At 45.0% G+C, this 21189-nt stretch overlaps 2 protein-coding genes across 2 annotated transcripts in view; both read right to left on the minus strand.

The window, feature by feature from the left end:
* The window catches only part of gabbr1a (gamma-aminobutyric acid (GABA) B receptor, 1a), a gene marked incomplete at both ends in the record, with an annotated part of 141100 nt that extends 135599 nt beyond the window's left edge, over positions 1–5501 (minus strand). The window contains 3 exons of the mRNA XM_083644699.1: positions 711–849; positions 1973–2037; positions 5423–5501. Of these exons, the coding sequence (XP_083500825.1) occupies positions 711–849; positions 1973–2037; positions 5423–5501 (283 nt within the window). The remainder of the gene's footprint in view (positions 1–710; positions 850–1972; positions 2038–5422) is intronic.
* A 6095-nt stretch (positions 5502–11596) lies between these two features.
* sh3bp5la (SH3-binding domain protein 5-like, a) lies at positions 11597–20737 on the minus strand. Its single transcript, XM_083644719.1, has 6 exons — positions 20401–20737; positions 19968–20030; positions 19411–19539; positions 16698–16862; positions 15700–15873; positions 11597–14810 (listed from the first exon to the last, which is right to left on the minus strand). Exons 1-6 carry the CDS (start codon positions 20632–20634, stop codon positions 14286–14288), a joined length of 1290 nt encoding a protein of 429 aa, XP_083500845.1. The 5' UTR covers positions 20635–20737; the 3' UTR covers positions 11597–14285.
* Between the last annotated feature and the right edge of the window lie 452 nt (positions 20738–21189).

The raw sequence follows: 21189 nt of genomic DNA on the forward strand, positions 1-21189 counted from the left end.
CCTTAGAAAGGTGTTAGGCTGTGAGACTGGAGAGTTTACGTGCAGGCACTTGATGGCCAAGAAACATTTGGTAAACTGGGGTCTTGATACTGTAAGTGGAAACGCTGTGGCACTTGATAAGCTGAATCTGCGAGGTTCGAAGCTGGGAACTGTTGCAGGTTGCCGTGAGATGAATCTATGAACATCAGCGGAAAACCCGCGGTGATTGTATTTATAGTTAACGAGGACATGAACTCTACAAAATGACATCATCAGAAATATGATGTCATCACTGTAGGCATCATCACCGAGGCACCGTCCGAGATATGACATCATCACTGCAGTGAGATATGACATCATCAGTGGGACCATCAAAGATGACATGATCATAAATTATCACATCATCACTGTCGACATCTCAATGATGACATCCTAACAGAGTCCAGTGATGTAGTCAGATAGTGATGTATCATGACATCATCTAACAGTTTGTATTCATGAGGAGATGTAGGTATGACATCACCTAAAAATTGAGATTATATTGTATTTTTTCTCATAACTTTAATTTAATATTAATTTAACCAGACAGGATGTGTAAGAACAAATGACCGTAATATTCACAAAGACAGTCTGGAAAAAGGAAATTTGGGACAGAATAAAGGAAAGGCAAGGGGAAAAGTGTGAAATGTAGCAAACGGCGGGGGAAGTGAATGGGATCAGACCAGACTTACAGCATCTGCTGTGCTGCGTTATGTCCGTCCATGTGCCGTTGGGTAAGCACTTCCTGACCTTCGGCCCCACAATCACTCTGTTTCCTCTGCAGATGTACTCGATCTCATAATCCACCGGCAGGATCTGAACACTGCGGATCTGTCAGAGACAGAGAGAGAGACACACACAGAGAGAGAGAGAGGTTGGGGAGAGAGTAATTACAGCGTGATTGATGCTCTCATACAATTTTTTCTCATTCACTTGGCGACTCTTTTCATTCTGTCGTGCTAGAAAGGACATTTCACGCCAATACAGTATATGAATTGATGAGCTTTCATGCTTTTGAATAGCTCATTGACTCTGGATTGGACGAGGGGGAAGACCACTGGGGTGCTCCTGTGTTGAGAATGAGATGAGGTGTGTATATGTATGTTACACATAGCAAGTGACATATGCAGGTGATTTATACTAGGCATCGCTGCGTGGCCTCGCCCGTAGCTCGGCTGCTGCGTGGCCTCACCTGACCTATTGGGGCGTGTGGGTGTGTGTGTGTGTATGTGTGTGTGTGTGTGTGTGTGTGTGCCCCATTATGATATCACTGATGATGACATATATATATATACCGGTATATATATATATTTTTTTTTTATTGGATTATTGGATAATTACCAGTGGAATCAGATGGTAAGACTGGAGTGAGAGAGGATTGACATATGACAGAGTTCTGAGGCCGGATACAAACACAGGATGTCACTGTATCATGGTAAGCTCCTTAGCCAGCTGAGCCACTAGCAACTGATACTGTAGTCATATAATGTAATAATACAATGTCCTTCTAAATGGAATGAAAAAGTACTAAAACATGTCAATGTAAGAAAATCCCCAGATAATAACATTACAATATTATTACATTAAGCCGATTGTTACTTCTTAAGGGGTGTAACTGATTTAGTGTGAATGATGGCGTAATATATATAATGTGATAACTCAAAGTATCACTTCCTTATTGTTACATTATTAGTCAATATCATGGGGTCAGAAAAAAACTTGATTTATAACATGAATTTCCTTATAGACGTGTTTTACGATATTTTTCAAGCCATTTAGAGTAGCATTTTATAACATGTTGACAAGTTATTATTACATTGCCAGCTGCCATACTCCTGTGAATCCTGTGATCATTGTGAAAATCTTTCAATCAATCAGTTGTGCTTTGATGTGTCTGGTATGGCAGGTTATGTGCTGTGATTAGAAGCCAGCCCAGTAACAGCAGCCTCTCTACCTGTTCCTGTGTCAGGCCTCTGTAGCGGATCCCTCCATCCCTGGGAGGCCGGATGATGGCACAGCCTGAAAGAAGAGAAGGGCAAGAAGAGTGAAGGAGGAACGATGAGCAGAGACGAGAGAGGAAGCATCATCTCCACATCACGCAGATTTATATTACGGTAACATGATATCGGGCGTTTCACCACTTCCTCCATGCACAAATCACAGCGCTCCATTTAGGTCACTTAGCAATCTCCGTGGAGTCACTCCAAACACAACCACACAGACAGAGACATACCCAGTCACAAACACAACCACACATACAGAGACATACCCAGTCACAAACACAACCACACAGACAGAGACATACCCAGTCACTCCAAACACAACCACACAGACAGACATACCCAGTCACTCCAAACACAACCACACAGACAGAGACATACCCAGTCACGCCAAACACAACCACACAGACAGACATACCCAGTCACAAACACAACCACACATACAGAGACATACCCAGTCACTCCAAACACAACCACACAGACAGAGACATACCCAGTCACAAACACAACCACACAGACAGAGACATACCCAGTCACAAACACAACCACACATACAGAGACATACCCAGTCACAAACACAACCACACAGACAGAGACATACCCAGTCACTCCAAACACAACCACACAGACAGAGACATACCCAGTCACAAACACAACCACACATACAGAGACATACCCAGTCACTCCAAACACAACCACACATACAGAGACATACCCAGTCACAAACACAACCACACAGACAGAGACATACCCAGTCACTCCAAACACAACCACACAGCCAGAGACATACCCAGTCACAAACACAACCACACAGACAGAGACATACCCAGTCACAAACGCAACCACACATACAGAGACATACCCAGTCACAAACACAACCACACAGAGACATACCCAGTCACAAACACAACCACACAGACAGAGACATACCCAGTCACAAACACAACCACACATACAGAGACATACCCAGTCACAAACACAACCACACAGAGACATACCCAGTCACTCCAAACACAACCACACAGAGACATACCCAGTCACAAACACAACCACACAGAGACATACCCAGTCACAAACACAACCACACATACAGAGACATACCCAGTCACAAACACAACCACACAGAGACATACCCAGTCACAAACACAACCACACATACAGAGACATACCCAGTCACAAACACAACCACACAGACAGAGACATACCCAGTCACAAACACAACCACACAGACAGAGACATACCCAGTCACAAACGCAACCACACATACAGAGACATACCCAGTCACTCCAAACACAAGCACACAGACAGAGACATACCCAGTCACAAACACAACCACACATACAGAGACATACCCAGTCACTCCAAACACAACCACACATACAGAGACATACCCAGTCACAAACACAACCACACATACAGAGACATACCCAGTCACTCCAAACACAACCACACAGACAGAGACATACCAGTCACTCCAAACACAAGCACACAGACAGAGACATACCCAGTCACAAACACAACCACACAGACAGAGACATACCCAGTCACTCCAAACACAAGCACACAGACAGACATACCCATTCACTCCAAACACAAACACACAGACAGAGACATACCCAGTCACTCCAAACACAACCACACAGACAGACATACCCAGTCACTCCAAACACAACCACACAGACAGAGACATCCCCAGTCACTCCAAACACAACCACACAGACAGAGACATACCCAGTCACAAACACAACCACACAGACAGAGACATCCCCAGTCACTCCAAACACAAACACACAGACAGAGACATACCCAGTCACTCCAAACACAAACACACAGACAGAGACATACCCAGTCACAAACACAACCACACAGACAGGGACATACCCAGTCACTCCAAACACAAGCACACAGACAGAGACATACCCAGTCACAAACACAACCACACAGACAGAGACATACCCAGTCACAAACACAACCACACAGACAGGGACATACCAGTCACTCCAAACACAAGCACACAGACAGAGACATACCCAGTCACAAACACAACCACACAGACAGAGACATACCCAGTCACTCCAAACACAAGCACACAGACAGACATACCCAGTCACTCCAAACACAACCACACAGACAGAGACATACCCAGTCACTCCAAACACAACCACACAGACAGAGACATACCCAGTCACAAACACAACCACACAGACAGAGACATACCCAGTCACAAACACAACCACACAGACAGAGACATACCCAGTCACTCCAAACACAACCACACAGACAGAGACATACCCAGTCACAAACACAACCACACAGACAGAGACATCCCCAGTCACTCCAAACACAAACACACAGACAGAGACATACCCAGTCACTCCAAACACAAACACACAGACAGAGACATACCCAGTCACTCCAAACACAACCACACAGACAGACATACCCAGTCACTCCAAACACAACCACACAGACAGAGACATACCCAGTCACAAACACAACCACACAGACAGGGACATACCCAGTCACTCCAAACACAAGCACACAGACAGAGACATACCCAGTCACAAACACAACCACACAGACAGAGACATACCAGTCACTCCAAACACAAGCACACAGACAGAGACATACCCAGTCACTCCAAACACAACCACACAGACAGAGACATACCCAGTCACAAACACAACCACACAGACAGAGACATACCAGTCACTCCAAACACAACCACACAGACAGAGACATACCCAGTCACTCCAAACACAAGCACACAGACAGACATACCCAGTCACTCCAAACACAACCACACAGACAGAGACATACCCAGTCACTCCAAACACAACCACACAGACAGAGACATACCCAGTCACAAACACAACCACACAGACAGAGACATACCCAGTCACAAACACAACCACACAGACAGAGACATACCCAGTCACAAACACAACCACACAGACAGGGACATACCCAGTCACTCCAAACACAAGCACACAGACAGAGACATACCCAGTCACAAACACAACCACACAGACAGAGACATACCAGTCACTCCAAACACAACCACACAGACAGAGACATACCCAGTCACTCCAAACACAACCACACAGACAGAGACATACCCAGTCACTCCAAACACAACCACACAGACAGAGACATACCCAGTCACAAACACAACCACACAGACAGAGACATACCCAGTCACTCCAAACACAACCACACAGACAGAGACATACCCAGTCACTCCAAACACAACCACACAGACAGAGACATACCCAGTCACTCCAAACACAACCACACAGACAGAGACATACCCAGTCACAAACACAACCACACAGACAGAGACATACCCAGTCACAAACACAACCACACAGACAGAGACATACCACAAACTGACACAAAATTACCTCCGGCAGATGAATTATGTATGGGCACAACAAGAGATGGAAGAGCATAGAGAATTATCAGCAACAATAGCCATGCCATCTCTGGATCTGAAAGGTGAGAGAGAGAGAGAGAGAGAGAGAGAGAGAGAGAGAGAGGGGGGGGGGGGTTGTATTAGGAAGCAGCAAAGTATGACAGAGATTGAGAGCTTTAGAAAAGGAAAGGGAGAGGGAAGAAGAGACAGAGATAAAAAGGGTTACTGTGAACTTGAAGACATTCTTACAATAGAAAGACTAGGCTGTCCTGACAGAGTCCTCAGATACAGATAGCTGGTTTGGGCCAACTGACTGCTGGCACTCTAAAGGAAATGCATTGAGTTTTTGGCAGTAAGTTCCCTCTTCAACCTGCTGTTGTGCACAGAGAGGATTGTCCAGTGCTTCAGTATTTTTCAGATTGATTTGACGTTTTTTTTTCTTTTTACAGTGCAGACAGCTTGTGTTCAGGAGACAGCAGCCAGCTGTACATCATTTTAAATGCACTGTGTCCTAGGGTTGAACCGATGTGGGTTTTAACAATAACAATATTTTATTAATTATTACTAGACAGCTCAAAGTCAAGAGAGGCAGGAAAAGCTGGGACGTTTAGGACAGGGCCTGGGCCGATGTGATTTTTGTACTGAAGCCAGTGTTGTAGTACTCGAGGCTCAGACTCGAGTCTGAGACCTGGACTTATTTTCAGGACTCGTGACTTGACTTGGACTTGATCACTGATGACTTGGATTTGGACCTGGACTTGAGCATTTATGCATTCGGACTCAGAAGTTGGAGATGAGGACTTGTCAATTGATAAAGACAGTTTTTTTGTTTTTGTTACTTTTTTGTAATAGGCCCTAATAATTTGGCATTTGGCACATTATTCAATTTCGTGCAAGGGCAGGCACACCTGTTCTACTTATTCACGCTCATGTTCAGTAACTTTGGACTCGACTCTTCTCTGGTGACTGTGACTTGGACTGGGACTCGAACACTGGGGACTCCCGACTGGATTTGGACTCAAGATATAGTAACTTGACTACAGCACTCACTGAAGCTACCCATCGATCATATTTTCTGATGATATTCAACATATAATTTTGTTTTTAATATATATCCCCCCCCCCATTTTCATGCCAAAAACAATCATGCAGAAATGTATCCTCAGCAGGGTGGAAAAGCGTCTGCAACAGCATTAGACTTATGGGACAAGTTAATTATTTTAGGTGCATTGGAGCTCTTAAAGGATCTATTCATTGGCAAGGAAACCTGTGAGATACAATACTACCCTTAACCGAAGAAGTAACTAAAAGACACAAATCAACAATTCAATCAACAAGCAAAATGCACACACTGATTCTATAGCTGTGGCCAGGGAGGAGCCTCCATCATATCAGCAGTGCATGACACGAACGGTCAACATCTGATGTTTAAGGGCATCCGGGTAGTGCAGCGGTAGATTCCCTGCCTACCAAAGCAGGTTCGCACCCCCGCGTTACCTCCAGCTCAATCTGGTTAAACAAAAAAACAAAAAATTCTCTAACAGGAGAATTTTGCAACAGGAACTCAAGAGGCGCAGTCGGCAGCGCAAGAAAATCCCTTTCCGCTCCCTGCAAGCTCTGCCATTGGCTCCAACTGACCGGCTCTCTGCCCATTAATGGATTTATTTTCCGCTCCCTGGGTGTCACTCTCAAATCCGTCCGTCGCTATGAAACAACAATAACAACTCTAGCTTGTTGCTAGTAGCAAGTAGCAACTTGCTATACGCTGAAAATGGTAAGTTTTGACTACACACCGGTCACGTTCACTTCATTTTGATCGGGTAAAGCGCAGCATGCGTGCGAGCGCTGTTACACCCCTTTTGACGGAGCCTGCCGACAGATTTTCGATGCAAGTCAAAAGTCTGTCTCGACAGATTACCTCCGGCTTGGTCGGGCGTCCATACAGGCACAATAGTCTGCGGGTGGGAAACCGGATTAGGGGTATGTGTCCTGGTCACTGCACTAGCGCCTCCTCTGGTCAGAGGGGGCACCTGTTCGGGGTGGAGGGGAACTGGTGGGAATAGCATGATGATGTGATCCTCCCACGTGCTACGTGCTGCCAGTGAAGCTCCCCGCTGTCAGGTGAAAAGAATCAGCTAGCGACTGCACTTGTATAGGGGGAAGCATGCTGCTAGTCCACGGCTCTCCCCAGATCGGCAGGGGTGGAGCAGCGACCGGGGCAGAAAAAGGGGGAATTGGCAAAGTACAATTGGGGAGCAAATGGGAGAGAAAAAATCAAATAAAAACATGTTGTGTTTAAAACTAAAAGAAAAAGATGGGCCTGATGTATGGGCTCTCATTACATGGATATTGAGTCCATCTGCCATACGAGGGGAAGAAACAGGCCACTTAGTGTAGCCATCAAACTGACTGTGTGCTGCAAAGATGTCATGAGTGCTCTGCCACTGTTATATTAACCTGCAATAAGTCAAAAGTCCCTTGACTCCAGTGGGCCTACAGTGCCTCGAGTGCTCCAAACACACACACACACACACACACACACACACACAGACTCCAAGCCACCCGGATTGTTTATATCCACGATAAACACACTATATATAGCTGCTTGTTTGCAGCTTTGAATAATAAATGTGCCCTTGTGTACATACGCAAACATAAACACATCCATATACTCTCTCCCTCTCTCTCTCTCTGTCCATCCCCCCTCTCTCTCTCTCTTCGCACACACACTCACAGCGAGGAGGTGGTACGGGGTAGCAGGGGGTGGCGTTGTAACAAAGCACAGCAGCACAACGTAGAGACAGATGGCAGCAAGGCTCGTGGAAGACAGACAAACTCGGCTGGATACTTCATTAGCATTAGTATTTTTAGAGTTCACTGACAAGAAGCATGCAGGGGGTAGACACCACCTGAGTATTGTTCTGTGTGTGTGTGTGTGTGTGTGTGTGTGTGTGTGTGTGTGTGTGTGTGTGTGTGTGTGTGTGTGTGTGTGTGTGTGTGTGTGTGTGTGTGTAAGAGAGGGGAGAGAGATTGTGTGTGTGTGTGTGTGTGTGTGTGTGTGTGGGGGGGGGGGGGGGGGGGTGCTTGTATAGCTATCTTACTGAGGACCAATTTGAGTTTTATATCTGGGAAGTGAGGACATTTTAAGGAAGTGATGATATTTTGGCCAGTCTTTACATGGTAAATGGTAAATGGACTGCATTTATATAGTGCTTTTATCCAAAGTGCTTTACAATGTGCCTACATTCACCCATTCACACACCGAAGGCAGCAAGCTGCCACGCAAGGTGCTGCACAGCCATCGGGAGCCACTTGGGGTTCAGTGTCTTGCCCAAGGACACTTCAACATGCAGACTGGAGGAGCCGGGGATCGAACCACCGACCTTCTGGTTGGTGGACGACGCCCTCTACCTCCTGAGCCACAGCCACCCCACATTCTCATACACCTTCAAAGGGCTGTTTGAGGGTTAACACTTGGTTTTAAGTGTTAGGTTAGAATTGGGTTTAGGTTAGGGTAAGGGTTAGTGTTAGGGTTAGGGTTAGGGTTAGGGTTAGGGTTAGGCATTAAGTTGTGATGGTCAAGGATAGTGTCAGGGGCTATAGAATGCATTACGTCAATGAATGTCCTTACTAAGATAGCTGTACAAACGTGTGTGTGTGTGTGTGTGTGCATGATACAGTTATATGTGTTGGAAAGAGGGAGGCAGGCAGAAGAGAAGGGGACATCCCAGCAGGAAACATTAATATCGGCGGTCACACACTGAGCAGGATAAAAGCTAACTCTGTGACTGACTGTAGTATGGGATCAGGCGGCCGAGACGAGCCAGCACAAAGCCAGCAAACTGCCCCCAGCACTGTGGCTGTAATGGCACAAAGCAGACATGAGAAAGGAATGGACCATAACAAGCCGCAAGCTTTACATGCAATCAAGGCACACTTCAGCACCATGGACAGCTCCACGGCGGCCTGGAACATTTCTGTCGATGCTAATAGGTTCCTAACCATTGACTGTATATATCCAGAATCACCTCCACCCCAATTGCTGCTGCAGCTGGATGGTAGGGCTGGCTGGGTTATATGGACAAAATCAAATACTATCACAATATTTTTGACCAAATCCCTTGATATTGATATTGTGACAATAGTGTATAGTGTGACCAAAAAATAAATAAATAAATAGACAATGAGATTTTCGATAAATAAGCATTATGTGGATATAATGACGTGGGTAAAGGCAAATAGGCTAATAGAACAGCTTGAATAGTATGGTAATTTCAGAAAATGACATCACTTTACTATAATGCAGCCGTTAAAAGCAGGAAAAGACAACACTTATGCCATATCACGATAACCAAAATCTTAAGACAATAAATAGTCTCATCTCACGATATCGATATAGTATGGACATATTAGCCCTAACTCTAATGTTGCTGCTGGATAGACATTCCCTACTTCCTTGTCTGTGTCCAATTAATGCCGGAAGAGTCTGCTCCGTTTCAGCACCAGAGACAGCGTCCGGCTCTGTAGCATTGTAGGCTACATCTTCAAGCTCCACAGCCATATTGATAGGCTACATGCAGGTTGCCTCAGATGCTGTATTTTGTGCACGAGTGAGCATGAACTATTGCGACGTGAGGGTCACAGTGAGGGTGCCACCAGCTGTATGCTGCCGGTAGTTAGGCTAGTGATGAGGGAATCCGTGCTGGCCTGGGAGGAAAGGCCGACCATATTTACAAGACGTTTCCCCGCTCCCCGTCTCCAAAGTGGATGCATCTCAGATTTGGCATGCCATCTGCTTGAATGGGCTGGCTGTCGTTTAAAGGCGTTAAATGTCAACTGTCAATGCGCTCTTTATTATTCAAAATAAATGCAGATGCTTTATAGGATGGCCGATGTTTCTTGTAAGAAGCAACTCAAAACAAACTGGCCTCTCTAACCATCGATATGGCCTTTACACAGAAATAAGGACGAAATAGCCATCGGTCGGTCTATATTATCTGTGAAATAGAACACATTTTAAAATAGGCTAAATGCAGTTTAATCCTGCGATCTACAGTCATAGTATAGTATTTCCCCCTGAAGCAAAGCTGTAGCATGTGTACTTACTATTAGTTTCGATGCGCTCAGTCAAGATAACAGTACGTCCTCCGGGTGGGACCCGTCAGGAAATGCCCAGTGTCGGATTATTTGGTAAAAACATGCATCTTTGCAACGAATTGTATGGCTAATTGATATGGCTATAATCATGTGCAACCAGCTCCGTGCAAACAGAATGTTACAAAAGCTAAACGTAGCCTATCTTATTCGGGTTTGTTGCCATGTATTGCAGTTACGCACGCCAAAGGTAAGAAATGACAAATATCCATAGAAATATACATGCACTATATACAAACGCATCCCCATAAACGACGGAACAGCGATTCACCACATTCCCCTCCTCTTTTTTCTCTCCCCCTACAATCTTGAGCTAATTCTCGACGTCATGATGGAGACGCACCGTGCGTAACAGTCCCTCTCTCACGCATTTGCTTTTTCCCCTCCCCACCGAGATGAAGCACACTAAGGTGTAGGCCCACAACAGCACATTGTCATAATACATCTTGAGAGGAGGCTTTGGATTTATGATAAGCTTATCCCACCGTGAATAATTATATCAAAGCATGAAGACTAGACATGGTGCAGATATGGCGCTGTGGTGTTAACAGTGACTACATTGTTAAGCCTTTTTCTAAAGCTCTTTTGAGCTTAAGTCAACGAAGCAGCAATCAGTCGTTTCTACAACACTGGTCATCCATTAAAGCAGAAGCTTACGGACTGCTTTCTCTGTCCCTTTGTGGCTTTTCCACCATCCTCTGCTCCTCTCCTCTCCTCTCCTGCCATCTATTCTGAGATCAGCATTCTCCTTCATATTTATATCTCCACTGAATAATTGAAGCCCTGTTGGGGAAGGCATAACCTCTCCTCCCGTCTCTCACCATCCCTCTTCCTATTTCTGTAAGCCATTAATTCACACCACTTCCTATCAGGCAGACTTTCAATTCTATATGAAGGAATATACACACAGGAAAAAGCAAAATCATGAAAATAATGCCACAGAAGCCCAGGAAGTATTAGCTCATATGGTGTTTTATTGATTATATGTATGACATTGCATAAATGGCCATGTCAATGAATTTTGACAGTACAGTGGGGTGACATTACGCACAGTCACAAACGGTTAAGAGATGAAGAGAAATTAAGACACAGCAGTGAAGGAGACAGAGGGGAAGTGGGATTGTTTTGGATAAATTGCAAGGTTCCTCATTTAAATACAGGATGTTGGCTGTGGAGAAGGCGGCAAATAAAATGTCAGTATTCACAACAGCTGTACAACACATTTGTTAATATTAAAATCAGCAGTGTGTGTAACTATACATTTCATTATGTTCGTTCCAGCTTTGTAATAATTACACATTTACAAGTCATTTCTTGACTACATCATTTTACATCTTACACTTTGACGATCAAAGTAAAATATCATTATGGTTAAAGAAAAATAAAATAAATATCTTCAAGTCTCACCAGAAATAGTGCTTGGGTGACTCAGAAAAAAAAACATAAAAGGGCACAAACATTTTCTTCAAATGGTTCTAAGCTGAGCTATTAATATTATCCGGTTAATAACAATATAGTATAAGCTAAATTTGTTAGATGTTCTGTGTCAAGTAGTCTCTTAAAACAGACAGTTGGCTCTCGCAATTTATAAATGCTTCCGCCGAAACGTCTGTAATTCGAGCACGGAAAACTTGGTCAAAACGGAAAGGGAAGCTCAGGGAAAATAATGAGCGATGATAGGGGGATGTCCCGGATGTCCTGCCTAAAGGCAGGTGATTTGAGAAATATGAGCGGATGTCCCAAGGCGGGACACCTGCCCGTATTTCTCCAATCACCTGTATCGGTTCGGGGGTGAATTACAGACTGTTTAAGCTGCATTCGCAGAATGGAGAAGAACAGTCTGGCTTGAGAGACTATGTTTCAAGGCACACTTCAAAATTCAACTAAAGACTAAAAAAGGCTCACAAATTATTAAATGCATTTTTGCATTTGCTGCCAATGAAATACACTTAAAATGTAAACAATAAAATAATGGAAAGTTGGGAAAGACTTTTGAATCATAAAACTACAGCATAACAGCAGATAAAAACAATACATGACTGAGCTTCGTCATCATCTTAGGCTAGCATATTGTTGTATTCTCAGTGTTTGTTCATCTTATACGCCTAAATACAATATAATATCATCAATGCCTACGTAAACAGCTAATTGGGAGTGCATGCTTTACGGAAATGCGGTAGTCAAATGGAGTCGGAGGCTCTCTTTTGTCTTAGGTCGCTTTCACATATAAGCTGGTGGACTCGGTGCAATTCGGGGGGTGAAGTTGCAACATTGTTGCGATTTTCATTTGGTCTGGTTCGCTTTCACACAGCAATTTGTCACAGGCGCACCAAACTTTATGAACAATGTCACGTGGTCGAAACAGTCACTCATCTATTGGACAGAATAGAGAAGGGAAACCTCTCCTCTCTTCAGCAGGCTTCTTGCCTGGCTGAGGGCTGACTGAACAACACAAGTGAATCCGCAAAACACAAATCATGGAGCAACACCACCTGCGATATTGGGATTTCTGGTTTTACTTTGGTGTTACTATCAAATAATTATTTAACAAGAATGTGCCCAATATGAGCAGCAGATGAGGCAGAAAGCTGTTGAACATTTCATTCTGCAGATGAGACGAGTAGCCTACGTACCGAAGGAGATAGCCAAGCCAGCTGTTGAGAAACAATGTGTTGTTGTTATGATGACGTACGTCACGACGCGGCGCGCAGGTACTGTACACGTGTGCACGCCGCAGTGTTTGTTTTGCTCTCTTCTACAGTCTTCTACTTATGATGCACTGCATGAGTGCATCAGATGCACTGGCGCTCTTGTGTTTAGTCCGGGTTGCTTTCACACAACAAACGAACCGCGCAAGGGTTCACTTGGAAGCGAACTGAGACCCATGTTTTCAAGCGGACCAGAGTTTGTTTGTTTGTTCCGCCCCAGAGTTCGTTTGCGCTTTCACACCACCCCAAACGAAACGCACTATCCGAGGAAACGAAATCTGGCGCGGTTAAAGCGGACTAAACAGCTTACAGTATATGTGAAAGCGACCTTAATGCTCTAACAAACTAAAAGTTTGTTCCAGGAATTGTCAAAAAACACATTCTTTCGTGCCAAGCTGACAAAACTCTCCTTATGTCACAGGAAATAAATATATGAAATGTGAATTTGAACATGCTTTCACTTGGCACAGAAAGATTTGTTTTTGTCATTCTTCCCTACAGACTTAACTTGATATGGTTTGATAAAGTGGAGATCTCAGTGTGCATGGATGGACTCCGCGACCCTCTACCATGAAGCAATCACTGATTTGACTTGACTCGACGTGACTGTGTTAAGTTTGTTTTGAACGGTCTATTCAAATTAGATCAGCGGTGACCCCAGGAAAAGGAAGAAATGATGCCTTTCTAAACACTGTCCATTCAAACTGGGCTTTTGATCCTTCCTCGCAGTTCCTTCATGCTCAAAGAAAAGATTCTACTGAGTTCTACCCTTCCTACCGAATATACTTATCTTGGAGGGATGCAGGGTCTAAGAATTCCAGCTGTGTTCTAACTAGGTTGCAATATTAAGGCATTTAATGTCAGCCTTAGAATAATGTGTTGTCAGTTAACGTACCTGTGCTTCTTTACAGAGTATCATACACCTGTAACATTGTTTCACGCCAGTTCTTTCACTTTTGCAGCAAATTCACTATTACAGCTGTGACAGCCTCACAAACTGAAGCTTCTGTGGTGCTGCTTGCAGAACTGCTGTTGGCGCTCTTTGGCGGTGGTTTCCATCGGCCTGTCTCTCACTCTCTCCTTCTCCCCATCATCCCCCGTGACGCTCCCCACGTCGCTGAAGTCCCCGAGGTGTTCGATGGAGTCGCATTTCTCCAGGTCGGAAGCAATGGTCTGCAGGCTGAAGACGGAAAGGGAATCCGACCCTGCCCGTTCCCTCTCCTTTTCATTCTCCCTCTCCCGGTATCTATCCACCAGGTCGGTAGCTGCATCCCCTCTATCTTTCCCTGCCGCACCGCCTCCACAGGCCCCGCCTTCTTCCTGGATTCCGCTGTCGGACTCTGCTCCCACGGGGGGGCTCCGCCCACCACAGATGGTGGTTGGTCCTCCCTCAACCTGGTCCCTCTGGGCGTGGATCTGCTCGCTGATTTGTTCCAAGTTGCGCAGGGCGATGGAGTAGCGGGTCTTAACTTTGGCTACGTGCTGCTCCAGCTGCAGCACTTTGGCCTTGCTCTCCTGGAGTCACACAGAGGGAAAAGCAACTTTCCTCATTATTTTTTTTACCCTCCTCCCATTTTCTCCCCAAATGTAGCTAACCAATCACCCCTGCCAAGCTATCCCGGTCATTCCTCCACCCACTCTGCCGATCTAGGGAGAGTTGTAGACTAGCCCATGCTTCCTCTGATACATGTGAGTCGCCAGCCGCTTCTTTTCACCTGACAGCGAGGCGTTTCACTGGCAGGACGTAGCGCGTGGGAGTATCACATTATTCCCCCCAGTTACCCCCTCCCCACTGAATAGGCGCTCTGACCGACCAGAGGAGGCGCTAATGTAGCAACCACCAGGACACATCTTTATTCCAGTTTCCCAGCCACAGACATGGCCAATAGACCCTTCTCACGGGGGCCATTTTGTGTCGAAAAGCCAGGGTAAACACAGGTGCAAGCAAAACACTAATGAGGGTTTCCAACTTCCATGATTGGAATTTGGAAACCCTCATTAGTGTTTTGCTTGCACCTGTGTTTATTCTGCCTTTTCGACACAAAATGGGCCCCGTGAAAAGGGTCTATTGTGCCTGTATGGATGCCCGACCAAGCCGGAGGCAACACGGGGGCCTGAACCTGTGACCCTCGTGTTGGTAAGTAGGGAATCTACTGCTGCACTACCCAGGCGCCCCAGCAACTTTCCTCATTCATTTCAACATTGATTTTCTGCCACCAGCCAAACAACCTACCAGTAACTTATAATAAATCCATAAGACACATTATACATCAATCACAGCATTTTTGTGTCACATCAGCAGCACCTGGCAGGATTGGATGGTAAGTCAGCAGGAGTGCGCGTGCATTCAGACAGGGAGGTCTTGACCACTGCAGCATCAGTGTGTTGTGTAGGTCTGCTTTACCTCCAGGATGTGGTTGAACTGGGCCTTGAGCTCAAAGTAAGGCTTGGACTTGACAATGACTCTCTTAAGGGACTTCTGCAGCATCTGGACCCGGGCCTCAGCCTCCTGGCAGGCGTGGGTGACGCGCATGTGCTCCCTCTCACTGCGGAGACGCTCCTCCTCTGCTTCATTCACCTGGAGAGAACACACACACACACACACACACACACACACACACACACACACAGACACACACAGACACACACACACACACAGACACAGACACAGACACACACAGACACACACACACACACACACACACACACACACACACACACACACACACACTCTCACAGTATTAATAGTTCACCCAAAAAATGAAAATTCTGTCATCATCTACTCACCTCATGCCAGTTGAAACAAAGAGGTTGCCAGCACAACTTCATAGCAGCCTTCCAAAAAGACCTATTTACACTATTATTCACATCTGCTCCCTACAGTGATCTTGTGGAAGACTCAGCTTACTACAAAACACTTTTGCTTCACAACCTGTTTGGAGAAATTTCATGTACACTTTGAATTTATGCTTTTTTTGGAGCTGCAAAAAGATAGCACCTTCAAGTTTGGGAGAAGCCTGAAATTAACTATGAGGGCGAACTCACTATGTGTTTGGTGGGCCTACGAACTTCAATGAAGTTTGGACTGACATGAGTAACAGTAGACAATGACAGATTTTTTTAATTATTCTGGGGCTGAGTTATTCCTTCAAACTTTCTCCATGTATGTGTTCATACAGACTTGGGTAAATTATTTGTCTATCATGTTTTTTCACTTTCATTGACTACCATATGGGTGAACTGCACAAGAGCAAATCAAATGTCAGGTAAGATGTTACTCGCCCAAAAGTTGACTTTCCCATGCTTTCCTATGAATGCTTAACTTTCCTAGCAGACATTGTGTTGTCCAATGTGACAAACCCCACCCATCCTGTACCTAGAACACATTGACCTCCTTCTTACCTTGGAGGTGGCGTGGTTGAGCATCTCCTGCCAAGTGGGATCCAGGGTGTTCTTGCCGTCAGCCATCAGACCCTGCTCTGCCACATACACCATCTCCCTGGCAGCTGTGTGCATGGAGACGGCTCTCTCATAGCTCAGAGCCGCCTTCTGGGTCTCCTGCTGCGCCTGGAGAGAGCACACAACACAACCAATCACAGACTAGGGAAGTGGAATATGACAAGCAGCCAATCCCCTGCAACCAACTGCATCAGGACAATTCATAGTAGCACATCAGTTGTCAATCACAGAAAACAATAATTGGGAGTATAGTCAAATACTGAATTAGCTACCATTTCTAACTCTCCTTGTCTTGTAGCAAATCTCACCCATCTAGTGAGAAAGATAAAACAAGTGTATGTGTGCAGGCTGTTCTGGAGGAAAACAGCCTCCAGATAATAAATACAATTGTTTTGTCCAATTTGCCACAAAATGTTAATTTATTCAGTTGGGCTCAACATCTCCCTGCTCTCTGAGCTCACCAAGCAAAGTTGTGTATCTGTCACTCACTGCTGCTACTTCATAACGTTATAAACAAACAAGTTGTATTGAATTCACTTGAACACTTGGAACATTACTCACACTGGGTTGAAATTAGGAAAGAAGTGTGTTAGTTTCATGCTTACAACAGGAGCTCTTTCAGGTCTGCAGCTCTGGGGCTGCTGCCTGCTGCTGGGAGTTCGAAAGCAAGGTGCGTTTGTTTGTGCGCACTGCACACGCCAGTGGCAGGGTGGAGTAAAGTTCTGTGTTAAAAACAGTGTGTCATCCAGTGAGGTTAGTGAGATTTTGGGGCCTATTTTATATGAGTGATAGATCTGTCTACACTCTTTTCTTTAATTTATGCAGTGTTCATGCCAGTTAAAAACACATGAAGAAATAATTTAATACGAGGGATCAGCCGAGCAGCATTTTGGTAAACAAAGCGCGTTTCCGGGGGGAAACGGCTATGGAGCCAGCCTTGAGTGCTCACTCTAGCTCTGGCTGTGTGGTGTATGTTTTAAAAACTGCAACAGTTCAGTTCACACAACTTCAACATGCATTTATTATACATCAAACTCTTGAGCTACTTCTGCTCTCACTCAGAATGTCAAAATATAAGCCATGTCATGTATCGTTTTTGAGATATTAACATTTGTTTGGCACAACTCATACTACCGTAGTTAACTGCTGCGGGCTTCCGCATATGAGTACCTGCTGGCTGTCAGATGCCATCATCAGTCTCCTCCTTATACCATAAATCCTTGTGTTTTGGAGTAATTTCCTGTGGTTGGTTGGGATTTCTTGTCACTCCTACAGTAATAGCATTTCTCTTGTAAGAGGACTTATACATCTTGCATTTTAGTTGCCTCAGACAGTGTCCTTCTTTTTTGGTGCCACCAGAGTTTGCATGGCATTGTTCTCACCTGGCCAAACAAATTATTAGGCTACGTTCACAGAGCCATCCTTAGTGCTTGAATCTGACTTGATGCTCACATCTGATTTTTTTGTGTGGCTGTTCACACAGACTTTTTAAAAGTGGCCCGTATCTGACTCCAGTGTGAACAGATCACGGACATGAAGTGACCCGCATGCGCAGAAGAACAACAATAACGTCACACGCAGCACACTGCTGTTCTACGTAAACCTGGAAGAAGACAGCAGTAAACATGGCGGTAGCTGATGATGTTGTTTCATCTGTTGTTCACGGTTTAATTTCAATGCCCGCGTGTTGGTCCTCCCCCTCCCTCCTCCCGCCAGCGCAGAATAGTGACGAATGTCGCTCTGGAATGACGTAAAAGTCACATTGAAGTGGTGGACGCTGCCAGGAAATGTTTGGATATTGAAGACATTTCGGGAGATGATTTGACAAAAACGCTGAATTTCGCTTCGAAATTTCGCTGAAGTTCGCGTCGGCCTAGACGACTGGTCTGGGCCACAGTATGGATTTTGGGTGGACACTTTATTTATATTGTATTTGCAGTTGCACTATAGTTTTAGCAATACAGTAGGTGGCGGTAATGCACCATTTAAGGATGCCAACTGCCATAAAACTCAACAGAAGAAGAGGAAGAAGTCACATTGAAGCATTAAGTCAGATATGGGCCAGGAGTCACTTTCAAAAACATCAGATTTGAATCTGATGTTTTACCACATTTGAAAGTAGCCCAGGTCGTCTTTAAAAAAGTCACTTTCAATGTGACTTGTACTGTTCAGTCATGAAAAAGACTGACCTGAGTCACTTAGGGGGGAAAAGATTAGATTCAAGCACTAAGGATGGCTGTGTGAACGTAGCCTTAGACTCTAAGGCTTAGAGGGTTCCAGGTCAGATAAATGATGTGATAATTTATTGATTAGGGAATTATCTTTTCTCTTGCCTTCAGACACCAGACACTGTACCATATTATTGATATATAATTACTGAAATCTGTGGCATCTTCATTTGTTAAACTGTGTTTCCTCGTCATGTGATTTATTTATGAGGGTAGGCTACATTAACCTTGCAAGCCAGCTGGATTCTCGCGTGATCTGATCTTGAGATCAGATCACGCGGCGATATTTTGTGAAAACAAAACCATCCATCCGGCAGCGTCAGGTTAATTAATGCTACATACCAGTGGTTTTGATTAAGACCACAATGTGTTACACATATCACACACATGCACACATTTCATTAGATGCACATATTGTTTGTGTGTACCTCTTTGGCGAGGCGCCGAGACTCATAGTATGGTCTGGCTTTCTCTATGCAGCTGCCAAGCTGGGAGCTGTGGGCATTCAACTTCCTGGCGGACTCTGTGAGGATCTTCCGATACCCTGATCTGGCATCCTGGATGGGGAATGTATGAAAATGCCGAGATTAGATTTCCCTGTAATGGAACGATTGATCAGCACCAGGATTTCACAAGGGAGTATGACTGGAAGTGAGCAATCAATTCAGGCACTGTTACACTTTAAGCTCCAATACATTTTCCATTTTAAGGGTTCATGCTTTTCCAGACCTTCATTTGAAGTTATTAGTACTTTATAGTTAGACTAATGAAATATTGGGTAGCAGAAACATACTGTGCATTCAAGTTCAAGCAATTAACAAATTGTGTGGTGGTAATTCTCTGGTTCTGGTAAATATATTTTACCACATTTTTCATGATTCTTTGTTTCGCCACACACACAAAACTGGGGAGTTGCATAGTCCTCCATAGGGGGAGAAAAAATGTAGGCTTACTTCTATGGGTGGAATATTTAGTTTTTACTTACATCCAGCTGCAGCTCTAGTTTGTTGATTTCTACACTTGCTTCATTGAGGTGCTCCAACTCCTCCTGTGGGGCATGAAAAGGACTCAGCTGTTTACTGCCCTGATAAACGCCGTGTTCTTGGCCATCCAGGCTATGCTTAACAGCCAGGTATGTTATGTGAAATTGAGACGATGGTTTGATTGTGTAGCACAAGCTGCACAGATAGTGCCAACTGACAAGATAATCACCTCTAATCTCAGAGACCTGGATTAGCACAAAATGAAATCAACATGGGTAACACACTGAGTCACCAAAGTCACACCCGCAGTTTTGCCCTATGAAATCCAGCATTGCCCAGGTACTGTTGTAACTGTAGTTGGTTAGCTAGCTATTCCCATAGCTTTGCTGGGAAGTAGAATGCCAATCCCTGGGACAAACCAGTCATTTCTCCTACCTGGATCCTGGGGTCCAGCTCCTCCTCGTAGGGAGTGTGTGGTTGTTCCTCCTCGCCTTTCTGTTTGTCTCCATTGTCGTCATCGCAGGTGTCCTTGTGCGCTGTCTCTAATGTGGTTTCATTAGTTTCGGCAGCCTTCACCTCGTCATCCACACCGGGGATCACTTCCACCCACTCCCCCGCCTCTGAGTCTCCGGACCCGGCGGGGCTCTCTCGCAAATCGCCTGGCTCCATTCCAGGCCAGACACCGGCTGAGTTGGCACTTCTAAGCAGCACTTAGCTTGCTAGCAGATTTTCGGGCTAGCTAACAACGAGCCCCTATTAACAGCCGTCAAGTGTGATTAGGCAACAAGAAAATAAAATATAAGTCCAGCGACCGTGAGAGTCATTTAGTGTGCAAGCTGCCATATCAGATCACACCGCAGTGCAAACCCAATGAAGCACTTCTTGATAACTCACCAGAGCTGCTAGCTAGCTTGCCTGCAGCGTGATGCAGTCAGTGTGGATTTGGGTTTGCTTAACGTTAGGAGATAATGGGAAACATCATAATTTAAGTGAGTAATGGAGGCCCATCACTATGTCCCTCCCTTGCCCGCATATTTTCCTCCATGTCCAACCGATTCCTCGTTACGTTAGCTAGACTAGCTAGCTAGCGGTCTGGCCTCTCTCACATCATCACGGGGAAAAAAGGTAAACAGCAGAGTAGACGCACAGCAACCGTTTGGACCCTGACGGCTACCGTAGCCACAATACAACACAATACTGACCAAACAAAACCAGGTACAGTTG

The sequence above is a fragment of the Poromitra crassiceps genome (assembly GCF_964638095.1).
Source record: "Poromitra crassiceps genome assembly, chromosome: 1".
In the NCBI taxonomy this organism is placed as follows: Eukaryota; Metazoa; Chordata; class Actinopteri; order Beryciformes; family Melamphaidae; genus Poromitra; species Poromitra crassiceps.